This window comes from Hibiscus syriacus, unplaced genomic scaffold (genome assembly GCF_006381635.1).
Source record: "Hibiscus syriacus cultivar Baekdansim isolate YM2019G1 unplaced genomic scaffold, ASM638163v2 tig00111651_pilon, whole genome shotgun sequence".
NCBI classification, from domain to species: Eukaryota; Viridiplantae; Streptophyta; class Magnoliopsida; order Malvales; family Malvaceae; genus Hibiscus; species Hibiscus syriacus.
Window position 1 is genome coordinate 51,781 of NW_024063147.1, and position 13,751 is coordinate 65,531.

The 13,751-nt window shown below is 35.7% G+C and overlaps 1 protein-coding gene across 1 annotated transcript; it reads right to left on the reverse strand.

Moving 5' to 3' along the window:
* Nucleotides 1-528: 528 nt before the first annotated feature.
* Nucleotides 529-3,223, reverse strand: LOC120166973 (bet1-like protein At1g29060). Its single transcript, XM_039176122.1, has 4 exons — nt 3,123-3,223; nt 2,870-2,993; nt 1,193-1,249; nt 529-1,006 (listed from the first exon to the last, which is right to left on the reverse strand). The coding sequence occupies exons 1-4, from the start codon at nt 3,143-3,145 to the stop codon at nt 845-847; spliced, it is 366 nt and encodes a 121-aa protein (XP_039032053.1). The 5' UTR covers nt 3,146-3,223; the 3' UTR covers nt 529-844.
* Between the last annotated feature and the right edge of the window lie 10,528 nt (nt 3,224-13,751).

Genomic DNA, 13,751 nt, shown 5'->3' on the forward strand with positions numbered 1-13,751 from the left:
TTGCAATAGTCGAAGTTCGCGTTGCGATTTATTGATTTATTCCAAATTCGTTGCGATAGTCCAAAATCGCAACGATTTGTGGTATTGCATTTGTTTCTTAAGAATTTTCTCTAAAAAGATAGTATTCGCGCGGACGTGTCGAAGACACGTATTACCACGACCACGAGACGAGACGGATTTGGAATAAATCGCAACGCGAACTTGGACTATCGCAACGAATTTGGAATAAATCGCAACGCGAACTTGGACTATCGCAACGAATTTGGAAAATCGCATTGCGATAGTCGAAGTTTGCGTTACGATAGTCGATGTTCGCGTTGCGAATCTGGAAACTGATTTGCGATACCGGAGATGGCGTTGCGAATTATCGATCGCATTGCGATTTATTTGGTCATTTTGACAAATCCAAAAAAAGTTAGTTAAAATCGTATATTATAAGATATTTTTGGTCACTGAGGTTATTTTCTCATAAAAGATATCATATAATTGGGGGACCAATTGTGTAGTTTATCCTAATAACTATAAAACAAAATTAAAAAAATAATTCTTGAGCAGCTGTTTTTGGTGTTTTGTTTTCTTGTCCAACAACAGTTTAAATGGCTTAAATTAGTAACAGTGCCCAATACTAGAACAAATCTTAAATATATAGCGCGCAAGTAGACAAGCTTTAATAACCGCATCTACACAACAAATGGTTTATGGATAAACCATTCCATTACGGTTAGCAGCTACAGAAGAAAACTCCAATTGCCAGAATTTCTGAAAGTCGGTGAAAAGCTACCAAATCTGCATTCGGGGACACAAGGTCGCTTCATAGTCGCTACTTGGCAACACTAACTCGTTTTCATCTCTTGAAGTGCTTTGACCATAAGTAGACAATAGTGAAACACGCGAGACCGAAGATTATCACTTGAAGAATATGATTCGATCTCTGCTGAGCAACAGTTCGGTTCAACTTTGTCATCCCATTTTTTACTCCTGCCTGAGCTCTACTCATTAGCATTTGCTGAAACAGGGAACAGAACAGAGACTTATTAGTATGTATGGTGTTTCTTAACTTTGCGGTAAGGAAATATAATTTGCATTGGAAACCACGCCATCAAATGCCTTCATACAAAGGTTGATAGTACCATGGATCATAATTTGTTCCTTAATCAAAACGATTAAAAGGTCAAGTCAAGCAAGTGTTTACCAAATCAGAGACAAGTTCATTCTGAATTCGGGTTTCAGTTTCAATCTCTTGAGCCACCTGCAGATCAGCATTTTGAGCAATAGTTCAAAATACAAGAATACAAAAATCTTTCGAAACAGAAAACTCAAGTAAAACGAAAATAATCAGATAAGCCAATTACTTTCAACTTACAGAGCAAAACATACGTAGCTAGCAATTATTTTCAACACCACAAGCAGTTTATGTCAGAAGTCATAATGATAGAAATTATTTTGCACCATAATTTAGAGCGAAAGTGAACAAAAATAGATGTTACAATTATCAAGAATCTTGCACATTACATAGCCAAAATCATAATTTCTCGACTCACTTTTCTTATTACCTGTGGCTAACAGTATCTCAATATTTGCATTATTCAGAAAGCATTGACCAAACAAACGCAGCCATAATTTTCATTCTTATATTATGGATAAATAGCTAAGATTCAATATAATATATAGATGAAAAGTATAAATACGTAGATGATCAAATCCAAAAATTTATTAGGAATTTCAAGTTCACTATTAAATAAGCATCTAACAAATCCATGAATTTGAGAAACAATCATGAATGTTACATTTCCTTTCTTTCTTTTTCTCAATTTACATTTTACACCGTCTTTAAAATCCAAATCCATGTACACAAATGCTATTTTATGGCAATAAGCAAATAAGAGCTATGAATTTAGTCCAATCTATGGTCAGGTAAGGATGGAAGATTTAGGACAGATTCAGTGGATGCTGGTCTGATGCTTCAACAGGAAGATGAGTAAATTCTTTCACAAAATCAAATAAGCTAGCGAATGGTTAGGATTAAACTATTATCGTTAAGCATGTTTGCAGGGAAATTACTTTGGCTGACTATGACACTAGATTTTATTTAAAGAAAAGTAATGTTTAATTTGATCTCCTTGCAGTTCCTGAAAACTCGAATAGATTGAATCATAATAATGTTTTTCTTCCTTCAATTTAACTCATCCAGCCAGCCGTGAAAAAAGCAATAAGAATTTGGCTGAGCTATGCTTTTTTCCTTCCAAAGTTGCATCTACATGACAAACATGGAAGAGAAAACCTGGGGAAACTGCAGTTTCACTCATGTGACAAAACACATTACAATTCCTCTAATCCAGAGAGCACCCCAGATGCTCATATGTCAAAAAACTAGCAAATAAATAACTCATTTAGCCCGGGGAAGGGGGTAATTCCCATGTCTTAACTGATTTCCCCCTAATCCATGGATGCAGATTTTATTTTTAACTCTATAAACAGAGAGATTAACGGAGTACAAACAAAAATTATTTAGTTGAAGCTGCAACCTAAGACACAGTACAAGCAACAGTTAAGAGTAAGATAATGAAAACATTCTTGCTTTCTTCATGTAAACAATCAAATGTGTTATCCATTGAAATATATAGAAAATATTTCTAAACCAATAATTCAACACTTTTACCCAAAAAGGAATTGCCTTATTCAATAAATTTCATCTCTATCCCTTTTGCTATAACCTAAGAAGTATAAAAGACTCTAAATTGTAGAAGCCAAAACCCCATTAATTCAAAAGCAAAACCCATAATTGTTGTCGAATAAGAATTATTAACCGAGCAAAATAATCCCAAAAAAAACCCAGAAACTCACAAGAAGAAAAAAAAAGTGAACTTACGTGTTTGAGTTGTGTAACTTGTTTGTGCAGGCCCGAAATCTCTTCATCTAAATCAGCATGAATTGGGTCGATCCTCAACTGGATTTCATCGGAATTAGACACAGGTCTAGCGCTAAGACCCTGCCTGTTACATTTGTGGCATAAATGATAGATATTTATAGATCAAATCATGTTTATGTGGCGAATCATACTGATAAGTTAATCGGAAAAGAGATAAAGAAATAATTTAAGAATCAAGTGAGAATTTTAGTACCTTGATCTGTAAGGATTTGCCATTGGAAGGAATTGCTCAAGAAACAGAAGCGGTTCTGTCAAAAATACATCGCATGAAGATCATGATACAAGGGCTAGGTGTTCGTGGGAAAGATTTATTTTTAGTCGGAACTATAATATTTTCCTACTTTAGTACCTAAATATTTTTTTTCTCTCAATTTAGCATTAAAAAAGTTACGGGAAATTACATGTCAAAATTAACAATTTGGTCATTAACATTATCAATTTATAATAAATCAGTCACTCATCATTATCAGCTTTTATTGAAAGTGGTGAAATGTTGATGTATGTTAATTAATTGACTTGACACGCAAGATCGATCGTTTGACTCCTCTAGAACGAAAGATTGTGAATAATAATTGATTGATTAAAAGTGACAATTTAATCCTTGTGGAGATAGTACTCACTCACTTCTATGTTATATGTCATCGACGTGTACACTTGCATAATTATACGTCATATTTACATGCAATAATGTGTTGAGATGTCTCCACATTAATCCAGAAATTGAGTTAATATGCATCTATTAATCACTGGTACCGAGGTACTTGAACTCTTGGGTACTGTCGAGATGTCTCCGTCATGAGTAAATATTCATCCACTCTAAGCTTTGACTTATGAAGTTTACCCAGGGGATAAAAAGTTTTCGCTCTAGTATATGAGTGATTTCATTGTGCTTTAACGAGTGTCGATATATCTTAACAATCCTTTGACATAATTTCTAGCATGTCTAACGTGATTTGTCATAAGTAATTGAGAGCCGATTACATCAATTAGGTCTACCTACCCCGCTAGTTGATGAATAGCTATCCTAATCATGTGCATGATACCAAGACAAAAGATCAAAATAAAACCTCTCGATTAAAACCAAGAGAAGGAAACCCTGGTCTAAACATTCCTTCGTCTAGAAAAGAAAACCTCAGCACCAGTTAACGATCATTCAACCACTAGTTATAAAGGGATGAACCGTTATCAGTGGGGAATGCAGTTTTTTTTTAGGGTGGGCACCTGAAATTCGAATTTCTTAATGTTAGTTGTTCATTTTATTAAGAGAAAATAACCTCAGTGACCAAAAATGCCTTATAATATACGATTTTAACCAACTTTTTTTGGATTTGCCAAAATGACCAACTAAATCGCAATGTGATTGATAATTCGCAACGCGATCTCCGGTATCGCAAAGTTTAAAATGAAAAAGCTAGAAATCTTAACTTTTGCGGTTGGTCTAATCTTCATTTTTCATCTGTTTAGTATTGATTTTGCGAACAAAACAAACTTTTTAATTAAAAATAATTTTGGAAAACATTACCAAATGGATCCTTAGAAGATAAAGGGAATACATTTTAGATGTTAAGCAGGTGATGCACTCCACCCTTATATATGATATATGATTTCATCAGCTTAACTACATTGATAACCAAGGGCACGAAAATACATTTCAAATTGGATTTTATTTGGCTACTCAAATAGGAAATATTTCCATCTTCATACTATCAAGAGAAGATCATTCAATCCAATTGTGAGACTTCAACATAACTAAGGTACATGGTTATGGACCAAGATGAAGTATTTCATGAAGTTTGTTGATGGTAATAAATGGGTAGTCACAGTCAGTGGCGAATCTATAAATATTTTTTATAATAGGCACATGTATGTTAATAACATTAATTTTTGTATGAGGTAGGCAGAAATAAAATTCTAAGGTGGGCACCATTAATAAAAGAGAAAATAACCTCAGTGACCAAAAATGCCTTATAATATACGATTTTAACCAACTTTTTTTGGATTTGCCAAAATGACCAACTAAATCGCAATGCGATCGATAATTCACAACGCGATCTCCGGTATCGTAAATCAGTTTCCAGATTCGCAACGCGATTTTGACTATCGCATTGCGATTTTCCAACTATCGCAATGCGAATATGTAAATCGTAATGCGAATATGTAAATCGCAATGTGATTATGACTATCGCAATGCGATTCTGACTATCGCAACGCGATTCTGACTATCGCAACGAGATTTTGACTATCGTAACGCGATTCTGACTGTCGCAACACTGAATTTCAAATTCACAACATGTTTTATTTTCGCAACAAAAATGTTTTGGGTATATAACTACGCAGCAGAAGCAACTCATAACCTAAATACCTAAATCGCAACTCATTCCATCTCTATCTATCACTCTCTCCGACGACATCCGTTCCTATATCCAACGACATCCTTCCCCATCCGGCAACAAGTTTTAGTTTCGCAGCTCGTTTGTTTAGTAAATTAATTTACAATAATGAAATCATCTAATGCTGATCATGTTTGGATAGATTTTGTTTTGGAGGGTCATGGGAGAATGTTCATGGTGTTTTAAAATATATGCCTTTACCCATGAATCTTCAACTAAAACTGTCATTAAAAAAGTTAACTTATGAAACTCTAATGTTACGTGTTGCAAATAAATTGAATTTAGAGCCCTTAAGTGGATTTAGGCTATCTTATCAGAGAAAATGTAAAGTTTATTTGTTAACCGACAATGACGATGTTGAACGATTCATTGCTTACATTAGTGTTTCGCAAGATGATGTTACATTGTATGTTGTTGAACCTAGAAGTAGTGAAGTTGGGTCAGTAGCGGGTAGTAATCAACTAAGTTTTTCAACCCCAGTTTATGGTGCTCAAATTTTAATGGTTCCACCACAATTTCATCACCAAGCAAAATTTGTTTCACCATATTTCCAATACCAAACATAATCTCAAAACCCACAACCTTTCCCTAATCCAAATCCCAATCAACTTTCAGCACCAAATTCCGGTTTTCGTATTAACCAGTTAGACAATGATGAGCCAACAGAAAAAATTGTGAGTACTAGTCGATATTCGAAATTTGATCTTGGCCAATACCCGGACTTTGATCTTGGTCAATGCTCAGATTTTGATGATGTTTCAGAAGAAGAAACAGACCTGCGTGTAATGATTTTGATATTGGTCAATACCCAAATTTTGATGATGAAACAGCCGCTGCCGAGGAAGATGTTGTTGATGATAATGAGGAGGAAGTTACGACTGTGAATGAACATATTGAACATCCATTCTGTAATTCATATAACCCTGAAGAAGAAAAAGAAGAAGAAGAAATCCCCGAAGAAAAGTCCCCGAAGAAAATGCCACGGGAGTATAACTGGAATATGCCAGAATTACTTCATATACCGGAAGAAGAGTTGGTAAAAATAGCAGTTGATTGTTACACAAAAATTATTCGTATCAAGAAAGATGATTGTTTTAATACAAATGAAGACTTGAATATAGCTTTGTATACGAAATGTGTGGAAGATGGCTATCAACTAAAAGTTAACAAATCATGCAAAGATCGTTTCGAAACAAGGTGTATGATTGACCAAAACTGTACGTGGCGTATGATTGCAAAGAGGATAAAAGATTGCAAAATTTTTCAAGTTAGGACTTTTATTGATAAACATACATGTTCAAGAACCCAAGTTTTTCCTCACCATAGACAGACAAACAAAAAGGTGTTGGGTGGTTTTCTAGCTGAGTTAATGTTTTTGAATGGCAGGGTATATCGGGGACATGAAATTATGACTGACATGAATGCTCGGTTCAAGATTAATATCTCATATTCTCAAGCTTAGAGAGCCAAATGTTATGCCTTGGAATTGCTGAGGGGGTCGCCAGAAGCATCGTTTGCCCAACTGTCAGCTTATTGTCACAATTTAAAGCTGAAAAATCCTGGATCGGTAACTCATATCAAAACAGATAGAGATGGACGCTTTGAGTTGATGTTTATCGCCATTGGTGCTACGGTTAGTAAATCAATATAATTTTGTTGACTCATTTTTGTTAGTTACATGTATTTCACATTTAAATGATTATATTTCTTGTGTATATGATTTTGTAGATTCGTTCGTTTATTACTTGCATGCGCCCAGTTATTATAGTTGACAGAGCACATTTAAAAGGTCAATACCTTGGAGTAAACTTATTAGCAGTAGCCATGAATGCTAACAATGGGATACTGCCAATAGCTTACGGGGTTGGCAAATCTGAAATCTCTGATTCATGGACATGGTTTATGGGGCATCTTAGTGATTGCATAGGTCCTATTAGCAATCTGACAATCATATCCGATAGGGCAAACTCAATTGACAACGCTATTAGAAAGTGTTTCCCAGATGCTTTTCATGGACTTTGTGGTGTTCATTTATATAGAAATCTAAAATCAAGGTCTGCTGGTATAAAAATCACAAATGGATATACTGGAAGGCTGTAAAAGCTTATCGGGAAGTGGATTTTAATAAGCATATAAATTGTTTAAGACGTGTTTTGCCTCAGTGTGCTCAAACACTAGAAGATGTTGGGTTTGAAATATGGTCAAGAGTACATCAACTTGGAGCAAGATATGGTTTCATGACGTCTAATAGTGCAGAATCAATCAACGCTCTAAGTCGTCATTCCCGGAAATTACCTATTACTATGTTAATGGAGTTTTTTCGAGCCTCTATTCAATAGTGGTACTACAAGAAAATAAACCATGCAGGTATTATTTCTTTAAATTCGTAACTTATCATATATTTTACTAAGTATTATTTATTTAAATTTACAGGAACATTGGAACATCGTGTTACACCATGGACTGAAAAAAAGATAACGAAACGTGTTGTGAAGTCAACGTCATGGAGAGTTGAACCATGTTCAAACACTTTGTTTGAAGTACTGGATAATAACTTAAATGGGCTTGTCGATCTAAATGCAAAGACATGTAGTTGTATGAAATGGCAAACATCTGGTTATCCGTGTGGGCATGTTATAAAAGTTGCTCTTCATCTAAACCAAGATGATTCAAGCGCATACGCTATGGATTGCTACACTACAAAAGTATATCGACAGACTTATGCCGAGATTATCTACCCTATTCCACATCCTTCTGAGTGGGATATACCAGATGACTTACAAACAGTTTTGCCACCAGCCATGGACAGAAGGCTACATGGCCGACCAAAAAGTCACAACCGTATACCGTCTAAGGGTGAAGAGAAGAAGAGATCGACATGTAGTAGGTGTAAGGAAAGTGGTCATACAAGGTTGACATGTGGATCACCAATGCCATCACAATAATCTTTTCCTCTACTAAAATATGGATCCTCATCAAAATCCAAAGCTCATATGGTGTGAATAAAAAGGCAATCAAAATCGCAATCAAAATCAAAATCCCAATCACAACCGGCTTCACCTTTTGGGACTATTAACTTAGGTGATTTTTAAATGCAAACGTTGTATTATGTGTAAACTTTTAACATTTTCAGTTAGGCATGCATTAGTAACTTGAGTTTGAATATTGCTATGATATGTTCAGTTGTTATCACTTATTACACATTCATTTGAATATCGCAACGCAAATTTAACTATTATGTGTATTTTATGTGTAAACTTTTAACATTTTCAGTTAGGCATGTATTAGTAACTTGAGTTTGAACATTGCTATGATATGTTCAGTTGTTATCACTTATTACACATTCATTTGAATATCGCAACGCGAATTTGATTATCGCAACTCAAAAATTGCAACGCGAATTTGACTATCGCAACACGAATATGACTATCGCAACGCAAAAATCGCAACGCGGATTTGTCTATCGCAACGCGAATTTGACTATCGCAACGTGAATTTGATTATCGCAACGGGTATTTGACTATCACAACGAGAAAATCGCAATGTGAATTTGACTATCGCAACGCGAATTTGATTATCGCAACGGGTATTTGACTATCGCAACAAGAAAATCGCAAAGCGTATTAGACTATCGCAACACGAATTGACTTTGCGTTGCGATTTTGGCTTTTGCATTGCGATTTTGAGTTTAGCGTTGCGAAAGTGTACCTCCAACAGGTCTTTTGCCTTCAATATGATGCAGATTGAAATCAACAAATCAACTTTTACATTTCAATCAATTAAACAAGCACAAATAAGAATTATTTACACATCAATATTAAATAAATCAACTTTTACAAATCAATTTTTATAAATCAATTAAATAAGCAAAAATGATAATAATTCTTATTTTGCTCATCAATTAAACAAATCAGACTTTTAAGAATCAATTAAACAATCAAAAAAAGTGTACCCAGACAGTTGTTTATGCACCCATACATCAATTTCACGCAGCTCACTTCAGGATTAACCTACAGAAACCAAACATTTGCTCAAATAACACTTTCTACACACATCTAAAACCAACAAACAACAAATTATTATTGAATTCTAGGTACTTAACAACACTTGCATTTGACTTACAATTTGTTTATGGACACTTTCATAATGCAGATGCAGGTAGGCAGCGTCTCGCATATATCGCTCTAGCCATAAAATACCGAAACCACAAGCCTACTGCACCTCTATCTCTATCGGTGGGAGGTAGAAACTGTGTACTTCCAGTCGTCAAACGCTCCAAGCACATGCATACGAGAGGACCACAATCCCCTCTGGCTTTCGACATTTGTTGTGGCACGGTCTCCTCTCTGATAACTGTAACATTGAACTTCTTTGGCTTCTTGTTTGCAGAATAAGTCCAATAATTAATCGCATCCAAGAATTTAGCCAAATGAGAGCTCCATCCCTTAATAATATCTCTCAAATCAGACAATGATATGTAATTTATCATGCTGTCATATACTATTGTCTTTAGGGATGGGAGATGAAGCTCGACGAGAAGCCAATGAGTACGTTCCAAAACAGGGACAAACACCTGTATCGAAATGTAATAATTCAAATTGCGCACTTATTTATGAACACCTTTAAAATATTTAAACAAATAAATACTAACCTTATCGACCTCCCACCATGCAGGATAAAGTTTAGCTTGTCCATTAGCCAACACATATGATTCCTATCGTTGATTCTTCAAGTGAATTACGTGAAACGACGTCGGTATAATTATATATCGCGTATTTTTTTTTCTTCAATTTCCTTACTATTAGAAGACGTGACACCCATGCATCAATATGATGTTTTACAAAAAAAGACATATATTAGTGAATTACATAAATTAAAAAAAATTAATCAAAATGAAATATAAGAAGAAATATAAGACTTACCCCCTCATCGAAATAGTCATTGTCTTCAACCCCTAATAACACACCCCACCAAGACCGTTCAATCAACAAATGCATATCATCGTTGAGTTTGTATATGTCAGCGTAAAACCCTTGGCTATGCTCATGTAGATAAAAATCAACTACGGTCTTAGCCCAAAGGGTATTATCCAGAATTGTTTCCGGTAGTTGTTTCCTCTCCACTTCATATGCCGGAATGGTACTGGCCGGTAACTTATACGAAAGCCAACAATCATCCATCATGTCCGTCACGTGAGGGGGTTTCTCAATAATTCGATATATTACGCCGTGTGAATCGGGCTCTAGAATATTGGGAGGGACCTCTTCAACGATGACAGTGGCCTCTTGAACGGTGGGAGGGGACTCTTGAGGGATGATAGGGGCCTCTTGAACGATAGGGGAGGCCTTTTGAACGATGACAGGTGAGTCGGGCTTTTTCTTACGGATTCTTCGCACTATTGGGGTGAACGGAGACGTAATGGCACGTGCACGCCGTCTGATGCGTGAACTTCGTCTTGCAAGAAAAACCCGACGTAGAGCATCCACCTTAACGGGCCGCTAAAAATAAATTAATACATAAATCAGTAAATAAACAGACATTATATTAAACAGTGAAAACAAAGACAAATATATTTCAAACTTGCACGGTATTCACCCAAGTCATTATTCTATCATTGTTCACAAAATGCATCAGATAACATTCCAGAAGTAATCACTTATATAAACATTTAAAAGGACAACATATAGGTTTAGTGCAGGTTCAATGACAACAAAAGAGTAGTAGTTTATTCTTGAAACTTAAATTTTCAACACTGTGAAGTTAGTATTTGTCTTTGTCTTTTGGTTGAAGTAATGTAATTCATTCAAGTTTCAATTTGCAGAAGAAGAATAGAATCTGAAACATAAAATAGCAACACGAATGACTATCGCAACGCGAAAATGACTATCGCAACGCAAATTTGACTATCGCAACGAAAGAATCGCAATGCAATTTTATTTCGCATTGCGATTCTTTCGTTGTGATAGTCAAATTCGCGTTGCGATAGTCATTTTCGCGTTGAGAAAGTAAACTATTCTTCTTCTGCAAATTGAAACTTGAATGGATTGTATTACTTCAACCAAAAGACAACCAAAAATAAATACTAACTTCACAGGGTTAAAGAATAAACAGTTTAGCAGTATTGGCAGCAACCGAATGAATTTACTAAGCAATCTAAGTGAAATGGTTAATCTAAGTGAAATGGTTAATCTAAGTGAAATTATGAGTAAATTTATCATCAAGTTAAATATGAAAAATATTAAACTTACCTCGTTGCGTAGAGTATGAACCTCATTCTACAACGATGCTACCATCTCACGTAGAGCGGCTACCTCACCACGTATAGTAGACACCTCAACACGCCATGTACCATTGTCATCGTGTAAAGTATCGACCTCCTCACGTAAGGCATTGACCTCATCACGTAACTCCCCTAACTCATCCCGTGGAGGTGGAGAACAGGGAGATAAACGTCGTGACATCTTTGTCGGTCGCCTATCATGAGGTGATGGTGGAGAAGAGGCTCGATGATGTGACAGAATAGGTGATGGCTCTCGTTGTGGAGGTGTATAGTCGGGTCGATCAGGTGATGGCTCTGGGTGAGGTGATGGCTCTCGAAGTGGAGGTTGCTCATCATCAGTGCCATCAAAAAAACGCTTACTAGCTTGCCACCAATCAGTGGCAAGCTCAGCTTCCGTGGGTGTCAGCCTCTGTAATGGAGTGTTGGCCTCCTAACAATATAAAAGCTCAAACAAAGTTAAATGTGTTCTAGTAATAACTTGTTTATAAACACATGGTAGTATTTGTGTTAACTTACATTATTTATTATCGTATACGGCAGTAAATCTTCCCATTGCTGCAAGGTCCGTTTCCTCTTCCAGGAAATAGCCGGAATATTATTAGAAGTTTTTAATGCATATGTCTGCATGGCGGGAAAGACCTCAAATATCCAAATCTACAAACAATATAATAACAAACATTAGTAATTATTAAATAATTAATTATAATTTTGGAAACATTATATAAAAATTCTTACCTTAAAGGCCCAAATAAAGACTGACAAAGTGTATTTGGAACCATCGCCACCCAAACTTTTTCGATCATCAAAGGCAGACGACAACTTATTCCATGTAGCTTTCCATAGATACGAACCCCACGGAAACAGGTTCCATACATTTAGGTCCTCTACCAATTTAATTAGATCATTAGGAATAGGTTGTCTGGCCTCTCTGCCTAAAAAGCCGGCATGCAAAAGTATTAGAAGGCATACTCGGACAACATCGACGTCATCCATCCGAGTAAAACCATCTTTCTTATTCAATAATCTCGTCAAGCCTTCCACGTGTAAATTCGGCTTCTCCATTGAAAGCTCAGGAAAAACCCGGGATAACCATGATAGGTGGGTAATATGTCTAGTGTACCGACCTACATCATCGTGTCCGAAGCGTAGACCGGTGATTAAGCAAAACTCCTCCTGCCCAAAACACGTATACGCCGGTGGAAAATCAAACCATATCTCTTCATCACGACGTTGTATAGTCTCTGGTAGATCGCTAGTCATGGTTTGAAGAAACAGATGGGTCAACATAGCATCTCCACCCGGATGTTGTACTTTTAGCCATGGCCCGAAGCAAGTATCCTCAAATATTTTTCTTTGTGCAGGTGAAAGCTTCGACGCAATTGTTTTGGTCATGCTTACTTTATTTCTTAAGGTCAATTGAGCCGAATAAAAGTTCTACAAAAACAATAAACATACCAAGTTAGATATACCAAAAACTACACTGTGAAGATATACCAAGAACAATAAACATAAAGAGTAGTAGTTTATTCTTCAAGCTTAAATTTGCAACACTGTGAATTTAGTATTTGTGTTTGTTTTTTTGTTGAAGTAATGCAATTCCTTCAAGTTTCAATTTGCAGAAGAAGAATAGTTTATGAAACTTAAAATCGCAACACGAAAATGAAAATCGCAACACGAAAATGACTATCGCAACGCGAAACTAAAATCGCATTGCGATTCTGTCGTTGCGATTTTCATTTCGCATTGCGATTCTCGGTTTCAAATACTAAAATTGAAACTTGAATGGATTGCATTACTTCAACCAAAAGACAAAACAAAGACAAATACTAAATTCACAGGGTTTAAAGACTAAACAGTTTAGCATTATTGGCAACAATCGAATGAATTTAATAAGCAATCTAAATGAAATGGTTAATATATTATTGAAATTACCAGTAAACTTATCATCAATTTCAATATGAAAAACCTAATAATAATGTAAAAATTTCAAAAATAAAAATAATTAAAAAAATTAACCCTCAGTGGTTGATTTGGTTGATTTTCCATTTCTGACCATGATTGATTGTGAGGGTGGCTCTGAGAGATGGAGATAGACGGATTTCGCCGGAGATGGGGACTGATTGCGTCGGAGATGGGGACGGATGTCGCCTTA